General features: G+C 44.3%; 1 protein-coding gene across 1 annotated transcript in view; it reads left to right on the top strand.

Annotated features, from left to right (window-relative positions):
• Positions 1-18,039, top strand: part of CNTN4 (contactin 4) — a 156,173-nt gene that overhangs the window by 84,305 nt on the left and 53,829 nt on the right. Inside the window, exons 7-10 of the mRNA XM_018068339.2 lie at positions 3,825-3,927; positions 4,710-4,894; positions 14,567-14,703; positions 16,461-16,590. Coding sequence (XP_017923828.1) covers positions 3,825-3,927; positions 4,710-4,894; positions 14,567-14,703; positions 16,461-16,590 — 555 coding nt within the window. The remainder of the gene's footprint in view (positions 1-3,824; positions 3,928-4,709; positions 4,895-14,566; positions 14,704-16,460; positions 16,591-18,039) is intronic.

Here is an 18,039-nt window from a genome sequence, read left to right as displayed (position 1 = left end):
TCTTTTCACATTTCTTCAGTTTATGGCAGTAATTTTTGTAGCCTCAGTTGTGAGTCATTTAGGCTTTTTACATCCAATAGCTGCTGTCCTTGTCATGGTTACTTTACCTGAGCACAACCAGCCTGGCCAAGCAGCCTTTCCGTGTGGTTTTTAGAGCACTGCCTGCTTTACAGTGCCAGACTGCTGAGCTGGAAGCTGCAAGAGGAAAAGGTGCAGCTGTAGGGGATGAAATCAGATCCTGTGGGCAGATTGCTTTCTCCACCTGCTCCTTTTGTGCTCCTCTTTTCCCTGTTTTCCGCTGTGAGGCTCCAGAGATTTCCTGATAGTTTTTGCCGCAGCTTTTTGTAACCAGCAGGACATGCTCTCCTTGGCAGGACTGGGGTCCCTTCCCTGTCTCTGTGCTGTGGAATCAGAAGGTGCCTCTTATCCCATTAGTTATCCTCAGACAGCTTTTCCTCCTCAGAGAGATGAATATCGTAGCTGGTTATGGGATGGAGGCAGGAACAGCTGCCACGGTCACCGGGAGCTCAGGCTCTGCTCCTGCAGACAGAGGTTATTGCTGGTGATAAATACAGGGTACAAAGTGCAGTGTGTGCTGGGAAAAGGATGGAATTCCTCTCTCTCTCTTAATTCCCATCTCACAAATGCATGTTGTCACCCTCTGTTTAAATATTTCCACGTAGCTCTACCCGTTTGTGGCAGTGAGGGCGTTTGCAGTGCAGGTGGAAAAGCATATAAATACTATATCATGTAAATGTAGCATTGCCAAAACCTGCACATTTATGGTTTGGGACCTGTCCTGGAAAGTGTACCCATATTCCACATAGGAATGTCAAGCAGCTCTCCCTTTCACGTCGTGTAAGTGCTGGTGTATAAAAGGAAAATGTAAAAGATTTTATGTTTTTTTAGAGTTCCCAAGGAGTTAAAGTTCGGTTTTGGCTTGGGTTCTGCATGGATTGGAGTTAGTCCTGACACGACCAGCTGGTACCTCCCATTGTGGAGAAAGGACTCTCTGAGCTATTTTTGTGACACCAAAGAACAAGAATGATCCTAAAGCCTGAAATAAGGTTTCCACTAGGATTGGAGAATTACTGTAGCTCAGAAGAAAAGGAATTCAAATTTGATGCCAGACAAGCCTTCTGGCAGCTCACTGAGGGATGTGGACTGGAGGGAGAGGAGGAAAGGGAACAAACCTGCCTTCTCCATTTAATAAAAACCTGTCTCTGCACCTTTTTCCCCCTTGGAAGAGCAGTGGATACCTGGGGTGCCATCCCTCCTGCAGCACCTTTGGGAGCCTCTGCACCATCCCACCCCAAAGCTGGGAGCATCCAGGTGTTGAGAGCCACTGCTCCTGCAGTACTTCACTGCTTCTCTTTAAAATGTGCTTCGGATTTTTGACATGAGAATTACAACAGTAACAGTAGGAAAGAACTGAAATAGTTCTGGAATAAAATTACCAGCAGCAGCAGCTGGATGGGCCAATTAAACTCTAACATTTCACAGGTGTTGTCAGGAAATGCATATCATCTCCTCAGACAAATTAGCTTCCTTCTGAATTCCTGGGACTTTCATCCAAAAGCACGTTTTTAAGCCTTGAAATTGGAAGATACAAAAGCCTCTGAAATGCAAACACATCGAGCATCTGATGTGCTGTGACACCGAGCCCCAAACCCCGGGTTATCTTAGCCCTTTATTTCCTCCTCCAGCCCTGCCACCTGCACAGCTAAGTCAGATGTTAAATCACCCAGGAACAGCAGGAAAAATAAGGATTGTCTGCATGGAAATGCTCTTGGATTCAGGATGGAGATGTCTGAAGTGCACAGTGTTGCTCCTTTTGAGCAGGGACAGCCAGACTCACATCATACCCTATATATATATATATGTGTGGGTAGGTTATCATTGTAGAGGGAGCCTTGTGATTTTTCCAGGTAAAAGTCCTGATTTTTAGGTGGTTGGAGCTTGCAGTGAGGTTGTCAGAGGCCAGAGTGCAGGGCTGTGGATAACAGTGGCTGGAACTGATGTCCTGCAGCCCCAGGCAGCTGTAGTTTCCGTCCCAGTGTGGGGTTATGTCACCCTGGGATTAGAGCTCTCCAGTCCCAGCCCAAGGCAAAGAAATGGGAACAATAAAAAGTGTGAGTGAAGAGAAGGGGAAAAAAAAGCCGTTTTTCCTCCCTCCCATTCCTGCCTCCTTCTGTCAGGTGAATATTCTGTGATTCTTCAGGGAAGCCTCCAGCTGAAAGCCAAGATGTTCCAAGGTGGGACAGCTGCCTGAACCTGGTCAGGCTTTCATGGGAAGCTTCCAAAGCTCTCCCTCTCACCCATCTGCAGTCTTCATTGCAGAAGGTGGGAATACTCTTCTGGGAAAAGATCTCAAGAAGTTGTGTCATGAGCTGCTGCTCCCAAACGTTCCCACCCAGCCTTGTCCTCGGAGACCTCTGGGCAGTCGCTGCTCTTGCCTTGGCTGAAGCTCCACCAGCAAATATTTAGCACAGAGTCTTAGGCAAGATTGCAAAGTTTTGGGAAGTCACAGTCAGGAGAACAGAGAGGATTTTCCATGGTAACTGTGCCAGACACTTCCAGCCCTTTGGGACTGCAGTGCCAACGTACAGAGGGCTAAGGAACAGCATTCCCTGTAATTCCTGTTTGTATGGTATGGAAATGCTGGAACGTCGGCACAGACTCGTGGATTTCCTGCTATGTGTGCTGGCCAGGACATGACTGTGGGGGGAGTATTTGTATTTTTAATAAATGCATTTGGTTTTGATGACTGAGGCCGTGCAGCAGCCGCTCTTTATAGAATCTTTATAGCAGCAACACTTACTTGCAATTAATGCATTGGAAGGAAGGTGATGTCACCTGCTGTTGCATCAGAACAAGTAATATTCAGGTCAGCAGGGAAAGGCAGACTTGATGTAAGCCTCATACTGAGTATTTTCAGCTTTTAACTGTGAAAAGTTAAAGAAAAAAGGGGGTTTGGGCATCATCTTTGTAAATCAGGGGGTCAGAGAGCAGCACAGCAATTACAGGCCACCACCAGCACCTGAATATCTCTGCAGCCTCCTGTTATCCCATCTCTGTATCCCTTGTGCTGTCTCGATCCTGTATTTGTGGGATTCATCTGGTCTGACCCAGCACTGCTCCTCCCTTGGCCAAGGGCCAGGAAGCTCCACACTGTTGAGATTTAAACTGCAATCATCAATTAGCTGATAATCACTATTGGGGAAATTATATGTGCCGGGTTTAAGGCAGTACAGTGACTAGAAATGTAGCCATTTATCACGAGTGTAATGGCCTTTTTATGTGCACAAATTTTTAAACACAATTTCATAAAGAGGCTGCCACGCTCCATGATTTACTGGGGCAGTAAAAATAAAGAAATTGCCCGAAGAGTAGATGATCTCTGCACATCGAAATCCTTGGAGTTAATAGAAACCTCTATTAACTCCAGTGCTTTTAAAACTTTTCCTAATGGCTGTTTGTTCCACATTTCATTTTCTGGAAGGTGCTGAACCTCCCTTGTTATTGCTTTCCTTATTTCACGAGTTACCTGCAAAAATCCTGAATATTCAAAAGCGAAAAGCAGCAGAGCCATGAAGAGATTTTAATCTTTGGCAGATGGTGTGGAGAGCTGGTTCAGATTCTCCTCTGGCAGTAAATGGGAAAAGAGCCCCCACTCCACGGCTGTTAGGAACAGGCCATGTTTAAAATGAATGGATTAATTGGGCAAGTAATGATGTATAGAACAGCTCTGTGCTGGCACGGGAACACTTGTGAATGTACTGCAGAAATTCAACCAAGCCTTAGCATCTCTTTTATGTTCACAGGGGTGATGGGAGAGTATGAGCCAAAAATAGAAGTGCAGTTCCCAGAAACGGTTCCATCTGCCAAAGGAACAACGGTGAAACTGGAGTGCTTTGCCTTGGGGAAGTAAGTTTGATCCATTATTATTATTATTATTCCTCCAGCTTCTCACTCTCGTAGCCCTGTGTTGTGGAGTTTGCAGCAGTTCCTAATGATTCACTTCCCTCAGCAGGAGTTACTTACTGCCAGTTTTCATATCCCACAGGGGGCTTTGGGAGCAGGAGCTCAGCTCACCAAAAATATAAATTCTCAAGGAAGAGAGATGGAACTTCATCTGGGAAGATGTCTTTGGGCATCTCCTGTGTTGAGGTCTCATATAACACTTCAAAAACATCTTGGGTTTCATGAGTAAACACTGACAACACTTTCAAAATGTTTGGACTGTGAGGAAAATGATCATAGAATCATGGAATGGGTTGGGTTGGAAGGGGTTTTAAGGATCATCCCATTCCACCCCCTGCCATGGGCAGGGACACCTTCCACTAGCCCAGGTTGCTCCAAGCCCTGTCAACCTGGCCTTGGACACATCCAGGGGCAGCCACAGCCTCTCTGGGCAACCTGTGCCAGGGCCTCCCCACCCTAAAATGACTGTTTTGTCACAGCAGAACTGCGTCAAAACCAGCATTTTAATAATATAAAATCTCCTGGTTTAAGACTCTGTGAGTTACTTTATTGGTAAATGTATCTATATTTATGTTATATATAACCTACCCATAATAAAATAGTCCCAAGTCCTGTGCCAGAGCCTTCACACTGGCCACGACTTCATCATCCTCAAACGTGAGACAGAGTTAAGTTGACAGGAGCTTTTCCTGCAAGCCTTATTTTGCTTTATTTTCCTTATTTAGCCCAGTTCCTACAATCAGCTGGAGGAGGGCAGATGGGAAACAGATCCCCAGGAAGGCCAGGAGGCACAGGTCGAGCGGACTCCTCGAAATCCCAAATTTTCAGCAGGAAGACGCTGGACTCTACGAATGTGTGGCTGAAAACGTGAGAGGGAAGAACGTGGCACGAGGACAGCTGACATTTTATGGTGAGCAGGCTGCCTGCTTTCAGGGGGGTCATTGCATCCAGTAAATGTTTTGTGAGGATGTAATTCTGTGAGGGGATTTTTTAAAAGGCCTTCCTTTTCAAATGGCACATCTCGAGAAGGGTGTAATTTGAAATAAAACCTGTCTAAATGGTGCATATTAATTGAGAGTCAGAGCAGTTGGAAGGAAAACATAAAATACTGGGAGGACATTGGCATGGTAACAGGCTGAAAACACTTGGAAAAGGCTCATTTGCCTTCTCCTGGCTGGGAGGGGAAGGCAGGTATTCTGTGGGAGCATCCTCGTGGTTACAGCTTGGGATTTATTATGGATGTGTTACCCCAGCTTGTGTGAATAAACGTTAATTGCTTTTAACCAATTAAGGACTCCTTTCAAGAGGGATCACTGATTGCACAGCCTGGAGAGTTGGGATTTAACCCTGTCAGAGCCACCAGAGCCTTCTCCACTCAAAGGCTTTTTACACCTGCTCTTCTCTCCCCGAAATCAGAGGTTTTGAGCCAAGCATGGTAAAAATGTGCAATATCAGCTTCATAGGCCCCTGTGTTAAGTACAGGATGAATTGGTACCACTGATCCTGCTGCAAGTGTCTGTCCATCCCCAAATTCCTGCTGGAAACAGCCCCATCTTGCAAAGCAAATGAAAGGTGTGGATTTAGCTGTGTAGAGGTGAGTGAGAGTCCCAGGGAGGGGGTTTAGAGGTCCCAACAGGCTCTTGGTTTGGTACCAAGTTTCTGTTTGAGATGTTTTGGAGGGGAGAAGCTGCAGGTTCAACCCTTACACACAGAGGTGTGCAGAGCCCTCCCTGCCGCCAGAAATAATGTGGTTTTGTCACTGCCCTGTCTGATCTTCAGGAGCACAATGGTGCTGTTCTTTATAGAACACGTGGACAGAAATTCAGTGTTTTCTTCCCAAATGCTCCTGAGGGTCCAGCTCCACTCAGCAGGGAAGGTTGGGTTGGACTCCAGAGATGAGAAGAATTTTTTTTTTCATTTACAGTAATTTTGCCACACTAAAAAAAAAGAGTTTGGGAATGAACCCTCCTGGCAAAGCTGAATTGAATTTGGTGGGTAATGTAATTTTTTTTTTTTAAAAAAGGTGTATATAGGGATGTTTTCAAATTGGACATTTAATTTAGAAATCAGAACTTTGGGGGCTTCCATTTCAAATGAACATTTCTCCTTTTAAAATTGAGTAAAATGGAAAATGAGAAAACATTGAAAAGGAGTTAAAGTGCAAGAACAAAACAAAAATCTTTCATGTTAAGGAGAGAATCTGGAGCTGAATTGAACTGGGTTTAATTTTTTTAATTAAATGATTTAAAGATTCCTTTTTCTGCTCATCAAACGATGTGTGTTTCTCCTGATTTTTCCCATGTGGAGAGTAAATTAAAAGACTCATCACTTGTACAATTTTGCTCAACCCACGGCCAAAGCTGCCTTGTAAAGCAGTAAAAGGAGCCTTTGGAATACTCCCACCATACATATATTAAGTTATAATCTCATTACTGTAATGAATTTCCCAGCCTGGATCCCATTGCTGGAGGGCTGAGGATCCCACACAAAAGCTGCCACTGTGGCTCGTGCTGCTTTTCACACCCAAGATGCCATTTCAGCAAAGAGGCCCAGGATTTTTTGGGAAGAGGAGTGTCCTCCTCCCTCTGGGATGGTGAGATGTCCCTACATCTGTTCCATGGGAGCAGAGGAGTTCCCAATGGAGAGGTGGCAGCCGGTTGTCTCCATTGGTTACTGGTTTTAAAGATAAATAATTGACAAAAATATCATCCTTGTTGTCTTGAGGATGATGATTTACCAGTTAAGTACTTCTCTTTCAAGACTGAGTGGTGCTTGGCAACCTATTAGACTGAAAACAGATCTCCTAAAGCAAAAAAACAACTTGCATTCTGTACTCTGGGCTCTGGAGTTCCACATGGCAGCAAAATTTTCTGAGGAGAAAGTAACTTACTGTGAACTTTTTATAGGAATAGTTGAAAAAAGAACATTGTTTTCCCTTAATAAGCTTTTCTTTTTAGATCTGAAAAGTGTAATTTGGTTATTGAAATGCAGCTGTGGTGTTGGCAGAGCTTTCAGGTTGCTTTTGGAGGCTTGGGGTTGATGCCTGGAGTGGGGAAAGCTCTGAAGATGCTGAAAGAGAGCAGGTTTAGGTTGGATATTGGGAAGAAATTCTTTACAATGAGGCTCTGGCACAGGATGCCCAGAGAAGCTGTGGCTGCCCCTGGATCCCTGGAAGTGTCCAAGACCAGGTTGGACGGGGCTTGGAGCAACCTGGGCTGGTGGAAGGTGTCCCTGCCCATGGCAGGGGGTGGCACTGGATGGGCTTTAAGGTCCTCCCAACCCAAACCATTCTATAATTCCATGCACTATGGGCAGTCACAAGTGCCCCCACGCTCAGTGACGTGCTCTGTCATGACCTGTGTCCCAAAGATCACAGTCTGGCTCTAACAGCACCTCAAACCCAGTTATCAGCATTTTTGCATTGTATAAAACAAGAAAAATAGAAGAAAAAGTAATTCAGATTTACCTGCTCACTGTAGATAACCCAGCACTGTCAGCTCTTCTCATGCTCCTGGAAGTTGTCAGGGAAGGTTGACTTTTGCTGTATTTCATTCTTGTATCAATGTTTATTTTCTCCTCTGGTAGCATATCAGTGACACTGAAGTTGTTTGACATCCTTGTTGCAGCAAAGGCTAATTAAACATGTGAGATCCGTTCTTCCTCCATTTTCTGTGCTTTGGGCCCCTGCAACAGGCTGTGTTTTATTGCTCTCCAGGAGCATTTGTTCCAAGTGCTGCATGTCCCACTTGATGGATAGACCTTCACGATGGCAACGTGTTCCTGTTAATGCAATTACAGTCACTTATCCCTGTTTCCTTGACTGATGTGACTCTGAACAACACATCACTTGTTTCCTTGCTGTGCCTCTTGTTCTCTTTCCTATTCCTAACCAGATACCACGTGCCTCAAGTTAATTCCTGAGCAAGGCACGTGGTGTAAATCTTGGGGTGTCCTGTGCAAGGCCAGGAGTTGGACTTGACGATCCTCATGGGTCCTTCCCAGCTCAGGATACTCTGTGATTCTGAATTAACAAATCAAGCTACAAAATCTCTTCTCTTTCATCCTTTAGCAGCCAGAAATGCACATCCTGCTGCCTTCCTGACTTTGCTTGTTCCCAGCAGACCCCGTGCCAGGTAAATCCCTGTGGCTGAGGCAGGTGAGGTGCCCGGTGTGACCCGGTGTCACCACGGCCATGGCACGGGCTGTACCACTGCCTGTGCTCCCAGTGCCTGTTTTCCCACTGAACTCTCCGCTCTCTCCATGTGTTTTGATCCACAGCATTTGGGAAGCACTCCCATTGACCTGATTCTATTTTTAATCTGGCTGCTCATAAATTTTAAATTTGATAACCCTCCACGAGGCTCCGATTTATCCCCTGAGCAGAAAGCAGTGCCAACAGTTGTTTGGTTCTTGGCAGAAGTGCAGTAAACAGATTACCTTAACCAGCTAATTTAAAAAGAAATAGCCTTCTCCTTCATAAAAACCAGCGGCAAGGAGATGCTCATTTATTATTGACCTTGTTTCATTCATGGGAAATTTAGATGCTGTTTCAGTCTGATCTTCCAACAGTTGCATCCTAGAGATTGTCCTAAGTGCAGGACAAAGAGGCAATGGGCAGTCTGAGCTCATAACGTGTTGGTTTGGCTGCTCATCCCTGTGCTCAAAGCCTTTCCTACAACTGATGAGAGCCTCACTGCTCCTCTGCCCCTTCTGGGGATCCATCTTTTCTCCCAGGTAACAAGTGATAGGACAAAAGCAAACAGCTTCAGGGTTGGGTATTAGGAAAAACTTCTTCACTGAAGTGGTTAAGCATTGGAACAGGGTGCCCAGGGCTGTGGGGGAGTCCCTATCCCTGGAGGGATTTAAAAGCTGTGTAGATGTGGCACTTGGGGACATGGGTTAGTGGTGGCCTGGCAGTGCTGAGTTCGTGGTTGGACTCAATGATATTAGAGAGCTTTTCCAACCAATCAAAAAGATTCTGCAGGTTTGCTGATGTGCCTTGGCCAGGTTCTCCCTGCTGACCAGCACCCAAAGTCTCTGTGCCACCACAAGGACACTGCTCTCCTGGACTCTTTTAAAATATGAGCATATTTTTTTATGCAAAGTATGAAACAAGATGGTTGTGCCGGTGTTTAAACCCCTGAGCTCTGCTTCCCTGGATTGACTCTGATGAGTCAGTGCAACATCTTGATGTCCCCCTTCCCAACAAAATGCACAGGCTGAATAATGGAAAGAAAAGGAAAAACAGCTGCTGGTTGAGGTGATCCAAATATAAACAGTGGGGCTGGGAGTGACAGCACTGGGAGGGGTGGGGACAGGCACTGCAGGACAGGCTGAGGAGCTGCACCACCACCAGGAATGTTTGTCTGCCAGAATTTTGGCCAAAACCATGCAATTTGTCACTGGCTTTCCAGTCAGATCAGCACTGGAAAATATCCAAGTGGTACTTGGCTCAGATTCAGCCAGCACAGGTGTGGGTGCTGACTCAGCATTATCTGTGTAGCTCCAGGGTGCTCCAAAATCTCTCTCCTGAGCTCCTCCACTCCTCGTTGGAGAGCCAAGGCAAGGAGGGGAAAAAATGCAGTCAGAATGGTTTCCAAAAGTGCCAGTGCAGCAGCATCTGCGTTAGGACAGACAGACTTATTTGTCACTAATTACAGTTCTTTGCAGCATTTTGTAAGATATTCAGCACAAGCCATTTAATTGGCTGGACCACTTTTCACATTAAATACTTCTCAAATCAAAGTCCCACCAGGAATTTATGCAGCTCCTTAATTTTGCAGTGAAAAAAGTCCCCTTTTCATCAGCGAGCCTGTTTTATTTGTGTGAGAGCTGCTTTATGCCACTCCATAAAACAACCTCCAATGTAAATCATATTATGCTCTTCATTATGGTTAGAGGTCTAAAAAGGAAATTTGCATAAGTGAAAATCAGGCAGTTTTATATCTCAGCTCAGTTTAGGTCCCAAATCACAAATAATTTACTGCAAATTCAAAACCACTTTAAATAAAACGAGTTTCTGGACTGATAAAAATACAAGAAAATTCACGTAAATAGGGCAAGTGTATATTATGATTAATTATCATTTACATCACTCCCTAACAAACCCTGGTGCTGCCTGTTACAGAGGTTCCTGTTAGTGCAGGAGGGAATAACTCTTCAGTTTTGAATTATTTGCTGCCCATGGGAAGTCTTGCATCCAGAAAAAGTCTTTGCACAGAGAACAGGTGTATTTCTCCTCCATTTTTCCTTTTCCAAGGGATTGATGGAAACCTACTTACAGAGAAATCCAATTTTTAGGAGATTTAGAAAAAGTGCTCAAATTATTATCATTGTGACTTGGAAAAAATAGCTCCAGAGTAGGAGAAGCAAAAATACAAATAGGTATGAGAAATGAAGTGTAGAGCACCCTATACCTTCCTTACACCCCTGAGTAGCTGCAGTGTGGAGTATCAGGGATGAAAAATAACGAAATCTCTGAGGACTGGTCTTAATGAACTGTCCACAGTCATTTGGTGCCTGGGATAAGTGGGGAGAAAGTCATGTTGTGGTACAGAACAGCTCATGGAACAAGAAGTAAATGAGAGGTGAGGACAATTTATTTCTTTTTTATCAGCTAAGTTACTCCTTCGGATTTTTTCTGGTATTTAATATTTTAGTCCCAAGCAGAACTCCCAGACTGCTTCCCTATGGCCAGAGGCAGAAAGGAGACATCCTGCCCAAGTGGCAGGATCTGGAGATTTTCCAAAGACACAGACAACTGGACATCCTTTGGGTGCAACATCCAAGCAGGTTGGTTTGGTGGAGGATTAGCACAGCTGGAAGTTGTACAGGTTTCAAATAATCCTTGATTAGCAGTAGAGGTCAGGATGAGGGGCAGAGAGAGGAACAGTGATACTTGGAGGTCTGGTTTCACGTTGCTGTGGTCGTTGGGAAGGATAACAAATCAGAGGCCTGAGGGGTTTGTGTCCAGGAGCTGCATCCCCATTTGGAGCAGTGCATGGTCTGCACAAACCTCACACCCTGGCTGCACTCTTTATTTCCAATTACTCCTCTGTTTTTCCCATCTGTTTTTCTTACTTCTCCTGCTTGGCTCTCTGGGTCTTTAGACTTTTCTGATCCTAGGCTCAGCCTCAATCTCCTTAGAATAGATATAGTAATGGACAAGTCGTTCAGCCTTTCATGTGCCATTAATGATGAATTACACAGCCTGCACCAGGTCATCAGCTGCTAGAAATTGGCTTAGGAACACCGAGATCAATATACGCCGACCGAGAATTGGATTCTGTGTATGTATTAGCACCTCATTTGCTTGAGTCTTTTGGGTTGTTTTGAACTCACAGATGATTGCAAAGTCCTGCAGGTTTATTTCTGGGGTTTTTTTCTCCTGTTACTCCCATAGTTCTGTGGGTTTGTTACCCATTTCTGATGTGATGCATCATCGGTGGCCACCTTGTTTCATTTTTAAAATGTCTTTTAGGACATGATTTCTGGTCCAGGTTTCCAGTGCCTACTTCTGCCTTTCAATTTATTATAATGAAGGACAGAGACCTTCTGGATTTTTTTGTCTTAGAGAAGTAAGATTATATTTGGGCATTTTTTCATAATCACCTGGTTTAAAATGCCCCACTTTGCACTGGTGAAGACTGGACGGTGATCAAAGGTTAATGTTTGGTTTTTTTCTAACTGCTGCCATCATTTTTCTTCTGTCCCCCTGAGTACTAATTCCAGACAGCTCTCATCTCCTAGGAGGGGGACATTTTCCTTCAAAGCTGTCCTTACATAAGAGTCGTGCTTCTCTCTAAGCTTTTTCTTTCACTTTATAGATTTAGCATATGAATTTTTCTTGCAACTCAGATGAATTCTTAATCAGCTTCCAGATTTTTCCTCCAGGATGTTTCCAAGGCCAGTAATACCTTAAATACTCCGAATAGGACCAAAATATTTCCAGACCCAAAAGAATTCAGCTTTGGTTGACACCACTGAAATGATCCCAAGGATTTTTTTTCTCGACCGTTTCTACCAGTCACAAATTAAACCTTGTCATTACTTCAAATAATGTTGCTATATCAGAAGATGTTGTAGTAGTGTGGAGCTGCTTTCCTCCCCTTATTTGAATTATTTTAATTATCATGCTTGAAATCTTGTGCTGCATTTCCATGTCTTGGTACGGTCCCCAATGGGCAGCTGTCAAATTCCATTATATTGTGGCGACTCTCATTTGGTGGCTCAAACATATTTGCTGCTTGAACCAACCCTTGAGTATTCCCCAAGATTAAGTCAGGAGCGTGGCTGCTCCTCTCTGCAAGGAACTCTTGAAAGGAGAGGTTGACCTAATTAGAAAAGTCTCCCAAAGAGCAGCAACAACGAGGCTCCCGCGAAACAAAGGACTCTGACGCTTTTCACTGAGTTAATTTGTGACCTGTTCTGCTCCTTCTTTAGTTGTCTGCATCAAAAATGGCTTTGGGATTGAAATTCTATTCCATTAAAATAACTGGAGGGGGGGTGGAGGGTGGTGTGGGATGTGAGGTTGTGGCTCGTGGGTGCTGTGCCAAGGGGTGACGGGAATTTTTGGGGTGGCATCTTCCAGCACTGCACGTTTCAATCTCAGCCCTACCAGATCAGAAACCTGCAAAGTGCCCCCAAAAATGCCTTTTGCTGCCTTGGGTGACAATTTCACTTATTTGGGGAGTCTGCCTGAAATGAGGGTAAATCCTGAATTTTCTTTCCTCCTCACACAGGACTTACCTTTCTTTTTACACTTACGTTATAGAACACACCTTACCTTCCATGGGTTTTCCTGATTCACTGGTGAATTCCAGTTGTTTTGTCTTAACTTTTTGTGCTTTCATGTGGATAATCCGAAAAACAGCACTGCAAAAAAAAAAAAAAAAAAGAGGCAAATGGATCTGTGTAGGTTTTATAAAGCTCCTCTTACAGTATCATAAGATTCTCTTTAAAATTATGAGTTAGATGCTGTTAGAATAGTAAATATGTAAATTCAGGAGTAATTTGCAAATGTCCTTGAGCCACTGAACCCGTTGCAGTCGCTCAGCGTGTCTCGGCTCGATGGAATTGTTCAAGTTCTTTATCCACATGCCAGAATTGCCTTTCATCTTCCTGCATTTAAAGGCTTCCCCTTTCATGTCTCTTTAGATACAGACAATAAACAAGCTTAAAATATTACAGGGGCAGGAGGGGCAGTCAGAGAAATAAACAGTGCTCGCCTCTCCTTTTAAGTACCTCTTTTGCTTGTGCCTTGCCCGTCCCTTGGAGTTCAGATGCTTTGCAAAACCCTCCAGCTTTTTCTGGGCTTCGTAGGCGCCGTGAGAAGGTGAAAGGTGTGGGATTAAACAAGTCTGTCCCAGCCTCAGCACAGTTCTCAAAGACACTCAGCTCTCTGAATGTGAATTTCCATCATTACATCATTGCAGACAAACCAGTATTATGGGTATAATCACACCAACTTACCACTTGGATATGATATTTTTTCATTTATCCTTGCAGACACATCTCTGACCCCAGTCTCTATCCAAAGTTATTACCTTTCTTTGACTAATCTTAATTTTTCCTTTTATCTGATTACATGGGGAAAAGTATTAATCAGGTTCTTGGGGACCTCTACTGGTAATACCTTCCTGCTAAGTCAGGTTTTCTGGTGTCAGAACAGGACAAGTGGCCATTAAAGAAATCTGAACTCACTCTATCTTTTAATGGGACTTTGTGAAAACTGTTGTAGGTCTGTCTAGACAAATGGGGTTTATGGAGGTAACATGAGAAACTCTGAGGTTTTTTTATGGTCTCCAAAAACATGTGGCAATTTTAGTGGGCTTTGATTTACATGTGGAGCCTGGCTAAATTTAGACTCTATTAAAAAAAAAAAGCCAACAATAACAGTGATAAAAATATGTAAAACTCGATTAAAAATATAATCTCATGAGTGTCTGAAAACTGCAAGTGGCAGCTTTCACCATATTTTACCAAAATGTGCCTCCAGTACCTGCTTTTGTAATTTGTAGGTTTGTTCCACGTCATTAATTCAGCTGTTGGGTTCAAAGATTTCTCATACACATGGAAGATGTTCCATGTGGATATGGCCCTAATCTAAGACAAGACTCAGAGCTTGGACCTGACATAGTCCTTGTAACCACATAGGCCTGGGTTACTGGAATAACCTTAATTTCAGTGCAGAGATGGTTCTAAATTACAAGTTTTGAAGCCTAATTCACATAGGTCCTGAAGAGGAAAGTGTCTTTATTTGAAGGACCAGGGGAGTACAAGTGTCATTTATTCCACTGGGGCAGAAGATGAGCTGTTGCTTTGGTTTTGTATAATGATCAGGTTTTCTGAAGCTTTTTTTCTTTCATTAAGTGGTTTTACTAAAAATAAAATAAAAGCGGGTTCTGATCTTGCCACCTTCAGAAAGCAGAATTGGACTCGGGGAAGAAAAACACTGTAGCAATTATTAATCACATTATTAAATCCAACATTTAAACGTGCAGGTGAAGAAAGAAACGGCCATTTGCACCCACAGGGCACAGTGTTGGCTCCAAACACAAGGTTTTGTGCTTCTGCTTTGCAGCTCAGCCCAGCTGGATCCAGGAGATCAGTGATGTCCACGCAGCCATAGAGGAACGTGTGTCCTGGGAATGCCGGGCCGGCGGGAGGCCCAAGCCCTCGTACCGCTGGCTGAAGGATGGGGAGCCTCTGCTGGCCCAGGTGGGCACCACCAGAGCCCTTCCCTGGGCTCACAGAGTCACAGCTCGGCACGTTCACCCTCTGATCTCTGGGGTGTTTATTCATTTGGGGATGGAGAGGATGGGGGTGCTCTACAATCACAGAGTGGGTTGGGTTGGAAGGGACCCTCAAGATCATCCAGTCCCACCGCCTGCCATGGGCAGGGACACCTTCCACCAGCCCAGGTTGCTCCAAGCCCCGTCCAACCTGGCCTTGGACACTTCCAGGGATGGGGCAGCCACAGCTTCTCTGGGCAACCTGTGCCAGGGCCTCCCCACCCTCCCAGTAAATCCCCACCCTGTCAGTGCTGAGTGGGACACACAGCAGCAGAGCTTCTCCCCAAAATGAAGGGTCCAAGGTACAAACTTAAGGGTGGAGAGACCCCTGTGAAGCAGAAGGAATGGCTGAATGGGACTGTGGGCCCTCTTGCCAGAAAATGGTCACCCCGGATTGGTGTTTTTAGTTTATGATGTTCAGGTGAACTTCAAGTGATGATGAAACCTTGGTGTTGCTGCTGGTTTCCAGTGGTGTTCCCACTCCTCCTGCTGAGCTGTGTCCCTGGGCAGGAGCTGTGGAGATGCACCCCCTGCCCAGCCTCAGTCCATGATCCCCCACTATAACCCCAAACTAAACCAAGTCCCCACAGCTTTGGTTTCACAGCAGTTCACACTTTTTCCCCTTCACTTACCATGAAAGAACATGGCAGCCCAGATTTGATCAAACCCCAACACAGATTGCACAAACATTAAATTTCTGCCCTGCGGCCATGCAGAAAACCAATAGCTCTTTATTTTAATTTTTTTTTTTTTTAAATGTCAGAACTCCCAGGGAGGGAGGGAACACTTTGCTGTACTTATCAGAATTGATAACATGAGCTCCATATCCTTAGGCTGACAAATGGTAGCCTGGTCCTTTTTTGCCACACACTAATTTTACTTGCTTCATGCTGGTCACTGGCAGATGCTCTTGTACTTTAATCATTTTAGAGGATGATATGAACTAAAGGATCATCACATCATTAACATCTCCATTGTTTTCAGTAAATTTCAGAGGATTTTAAGTATTTCTCTCTGTGCTGGCTAAGATGGCAACCAGTCTTACCAGCCTTCATTGCTATATATGCTCAAAATGGCCTCAAGCTGTGCCAGGGGAGGGTCAGGTTGGACATCAGGAGGAATTTCTCCCTGGAAAGGGTGGTCAGGCACTGGAAGGGGCTGCCCAGGGAGGTGTCCAAGGAAGACCTGGCTGTGGCACTCAGTGCTCTGGGCTGGGGGACAGGGTGGTGTTTGGTCAAAGGTTGGGCTCAGTGATCTTGGAGGTCTTTTCCAACCTCAGTGATTCTGTGCTTCTGTGAAAATACCATTGTTTTAAATGTTTTTGAGCACTGGGTCTGGCTCTTATGTGCCACTGTGGAACGAAATGCATTTTTTGCTTCAAGCTTATCTACTTGAAAGGGATATTAATCTAAATGGTTTGGGTATTAAATCAATGAGAGGTCAAGGGAAAGTCCTCCAATTTAAATTGCATTTACCAACTACTATATTGGTTTTACCATTTAGTCTCTAACCTGACATAAATTTGGCTGGCAGACAAATAGATTGGAACATGCAAATTCTCCCTATTACTGCTACATATTTTTGCCCACCTTGGTATAAAATCTAGCAGAGCAACCTCTGGCTTTATGGTCCAAGTAAGGATCTCCTTGTTTACTCTTCAGTTTGCTGTCCTGTTCCCCACAGGGCAGAGTTCAGCTGGAGCAGGGCTCCCTCACCATCACCAACGTCAGCCTGTCGGACGCTGGGATGTATCAGTGTGTGGCAGAGAACAGACATGGCACCATTTTCACCAGTGCAGAGCTGAGTGTCATAGGTAAGTTTGCTTTCCTGAGCCCTGCAAACCTCCCCAAACCAGAAAGATCTTCACCAAGCAGGTTTTGCCAAGTTTCAGCATCTGAAGCAGAAGTGCTGCTGGGGATCTTTGGCAAGTTGTTGTGTTTGAGGAAGGTATGAAATGAAAACTGGAGAAAGTGGGTAGATAGAGAACAGATTTTTTTACATCATCCCATACTCTCATATTCCTCCAGGTGACAGAGCATGGAGAGCTGGCAAGTGCATTCAGCCTCTTGCTGGTTAGAAATGTTTATGGAGAAACCAAAGTGTTCAGAGTGGGCTGCACAAATGTTGTTCATGTACAGGTGGCAGGCCTGGAAAACGCTGTGGCAGCACAGAGGTGTAGTTTCAAAGGGTTAAATAGAATTCCTGATGACAAAACAGTGTTGTTTTCAAACCACATGTTCGATAGCAGCAGTCCCTGTTTTATCCTGAAGAACAAAGCACGGGGTTTTTTTCCCAGTGTGGCATTTTCAATTATTGGTCATTTTTTATCATCAGTGATAGATGCCTGAGTAGAAAAAAATTCATTTGAAGGATTGGCTGTGTTGCTGTTTGAGAAAAGGACGATAATGCTCAATAAATTAGACATCACAATGCTGAGATTTATTGGACGTGTTAGTGCATGAAAGAAATCGAAATAAACCCACTGATGCTTTTCCTGTCTATTTAAAAGCTGGTAAAAAGGAGGTTTGGGAGGGAGGGAGATGTTCTCAGGAGAGGTTTAGCCCTTGTTGACCTCGTGTCCATAAGAAAAGCAAAGATCTTGAAGACCTTGAGCTTAGAAACCTGTCAGGGAACTTTTACCTGGCCAACTTCTCACTGGGGTTATGCACTCTTTGCTTCTGTATGTCACACAAAAAGCACCCAAAAGTTGTGCTGCAGATAAATTTCTGTGGATGTGTGGTTTAACTTGGCATGTTTTGAAAGACAAGCAGCATGTTTGCCTTTTCTCTAGAACTTTCAAAGGAGGGCAACATTCTGAGCCCTCCCTGAGAAATTTTAGCTTTTAGACAGATCTGAGTGTTCAGATGGTTATTTTACAAGGTCCTAAAGTTAAGCACTTGAGATGATGAAAGATCACTAATAGCAAGCGAGACTTACAGCAAAATTAAGTGAAAAAAGAGAAATGGAAAATTACAGAGCTTTTCTCAGAGTGATTCATCTCATTTATTGTTGCCAGTTATATTGCCTGCAGTCCTTAAATAAAAGCAGAATCCTGTTGTGCTGGTCATTGTGAAGTACATATAGCAAGGTGCAGTCAATGTCTTTCAGAATTTTCAGGCTAAATATTTAAAAATAATAAATCAACAGGGTGGGCCTACGGTCAAAAAAAGAAATCATTAAAATCCCCCATTCCAAAAGAAAGTGTGAAGAAATTAAAAGCATTTAAGTGGCAGAGGGAAGCTGTGGTAGTGTTGAGAAGTGA

The sequence above is a fragment of the Manacus vitellinus genome, unplaced genomic scaffold (genome assembly GCF_001715985.3).
Source record: "Manacus vitellinus isolate BGI_N305 unplaced genomic scaffold, ASM171598v3 scaffold_14_pilon, whole genome shotgun sequence".
In the NCBI taxonomy this organism is placed as follows: Eukaryota; Metazoa; Chordata; class Aves; order Passeriformes; family Pipridae; genus Manacus; species Manacus vitellinus.
Note: the sequence above shows the minus strand (reverse complement) of the source record. Positions and strands in the feature narration are given on the sequence as shown.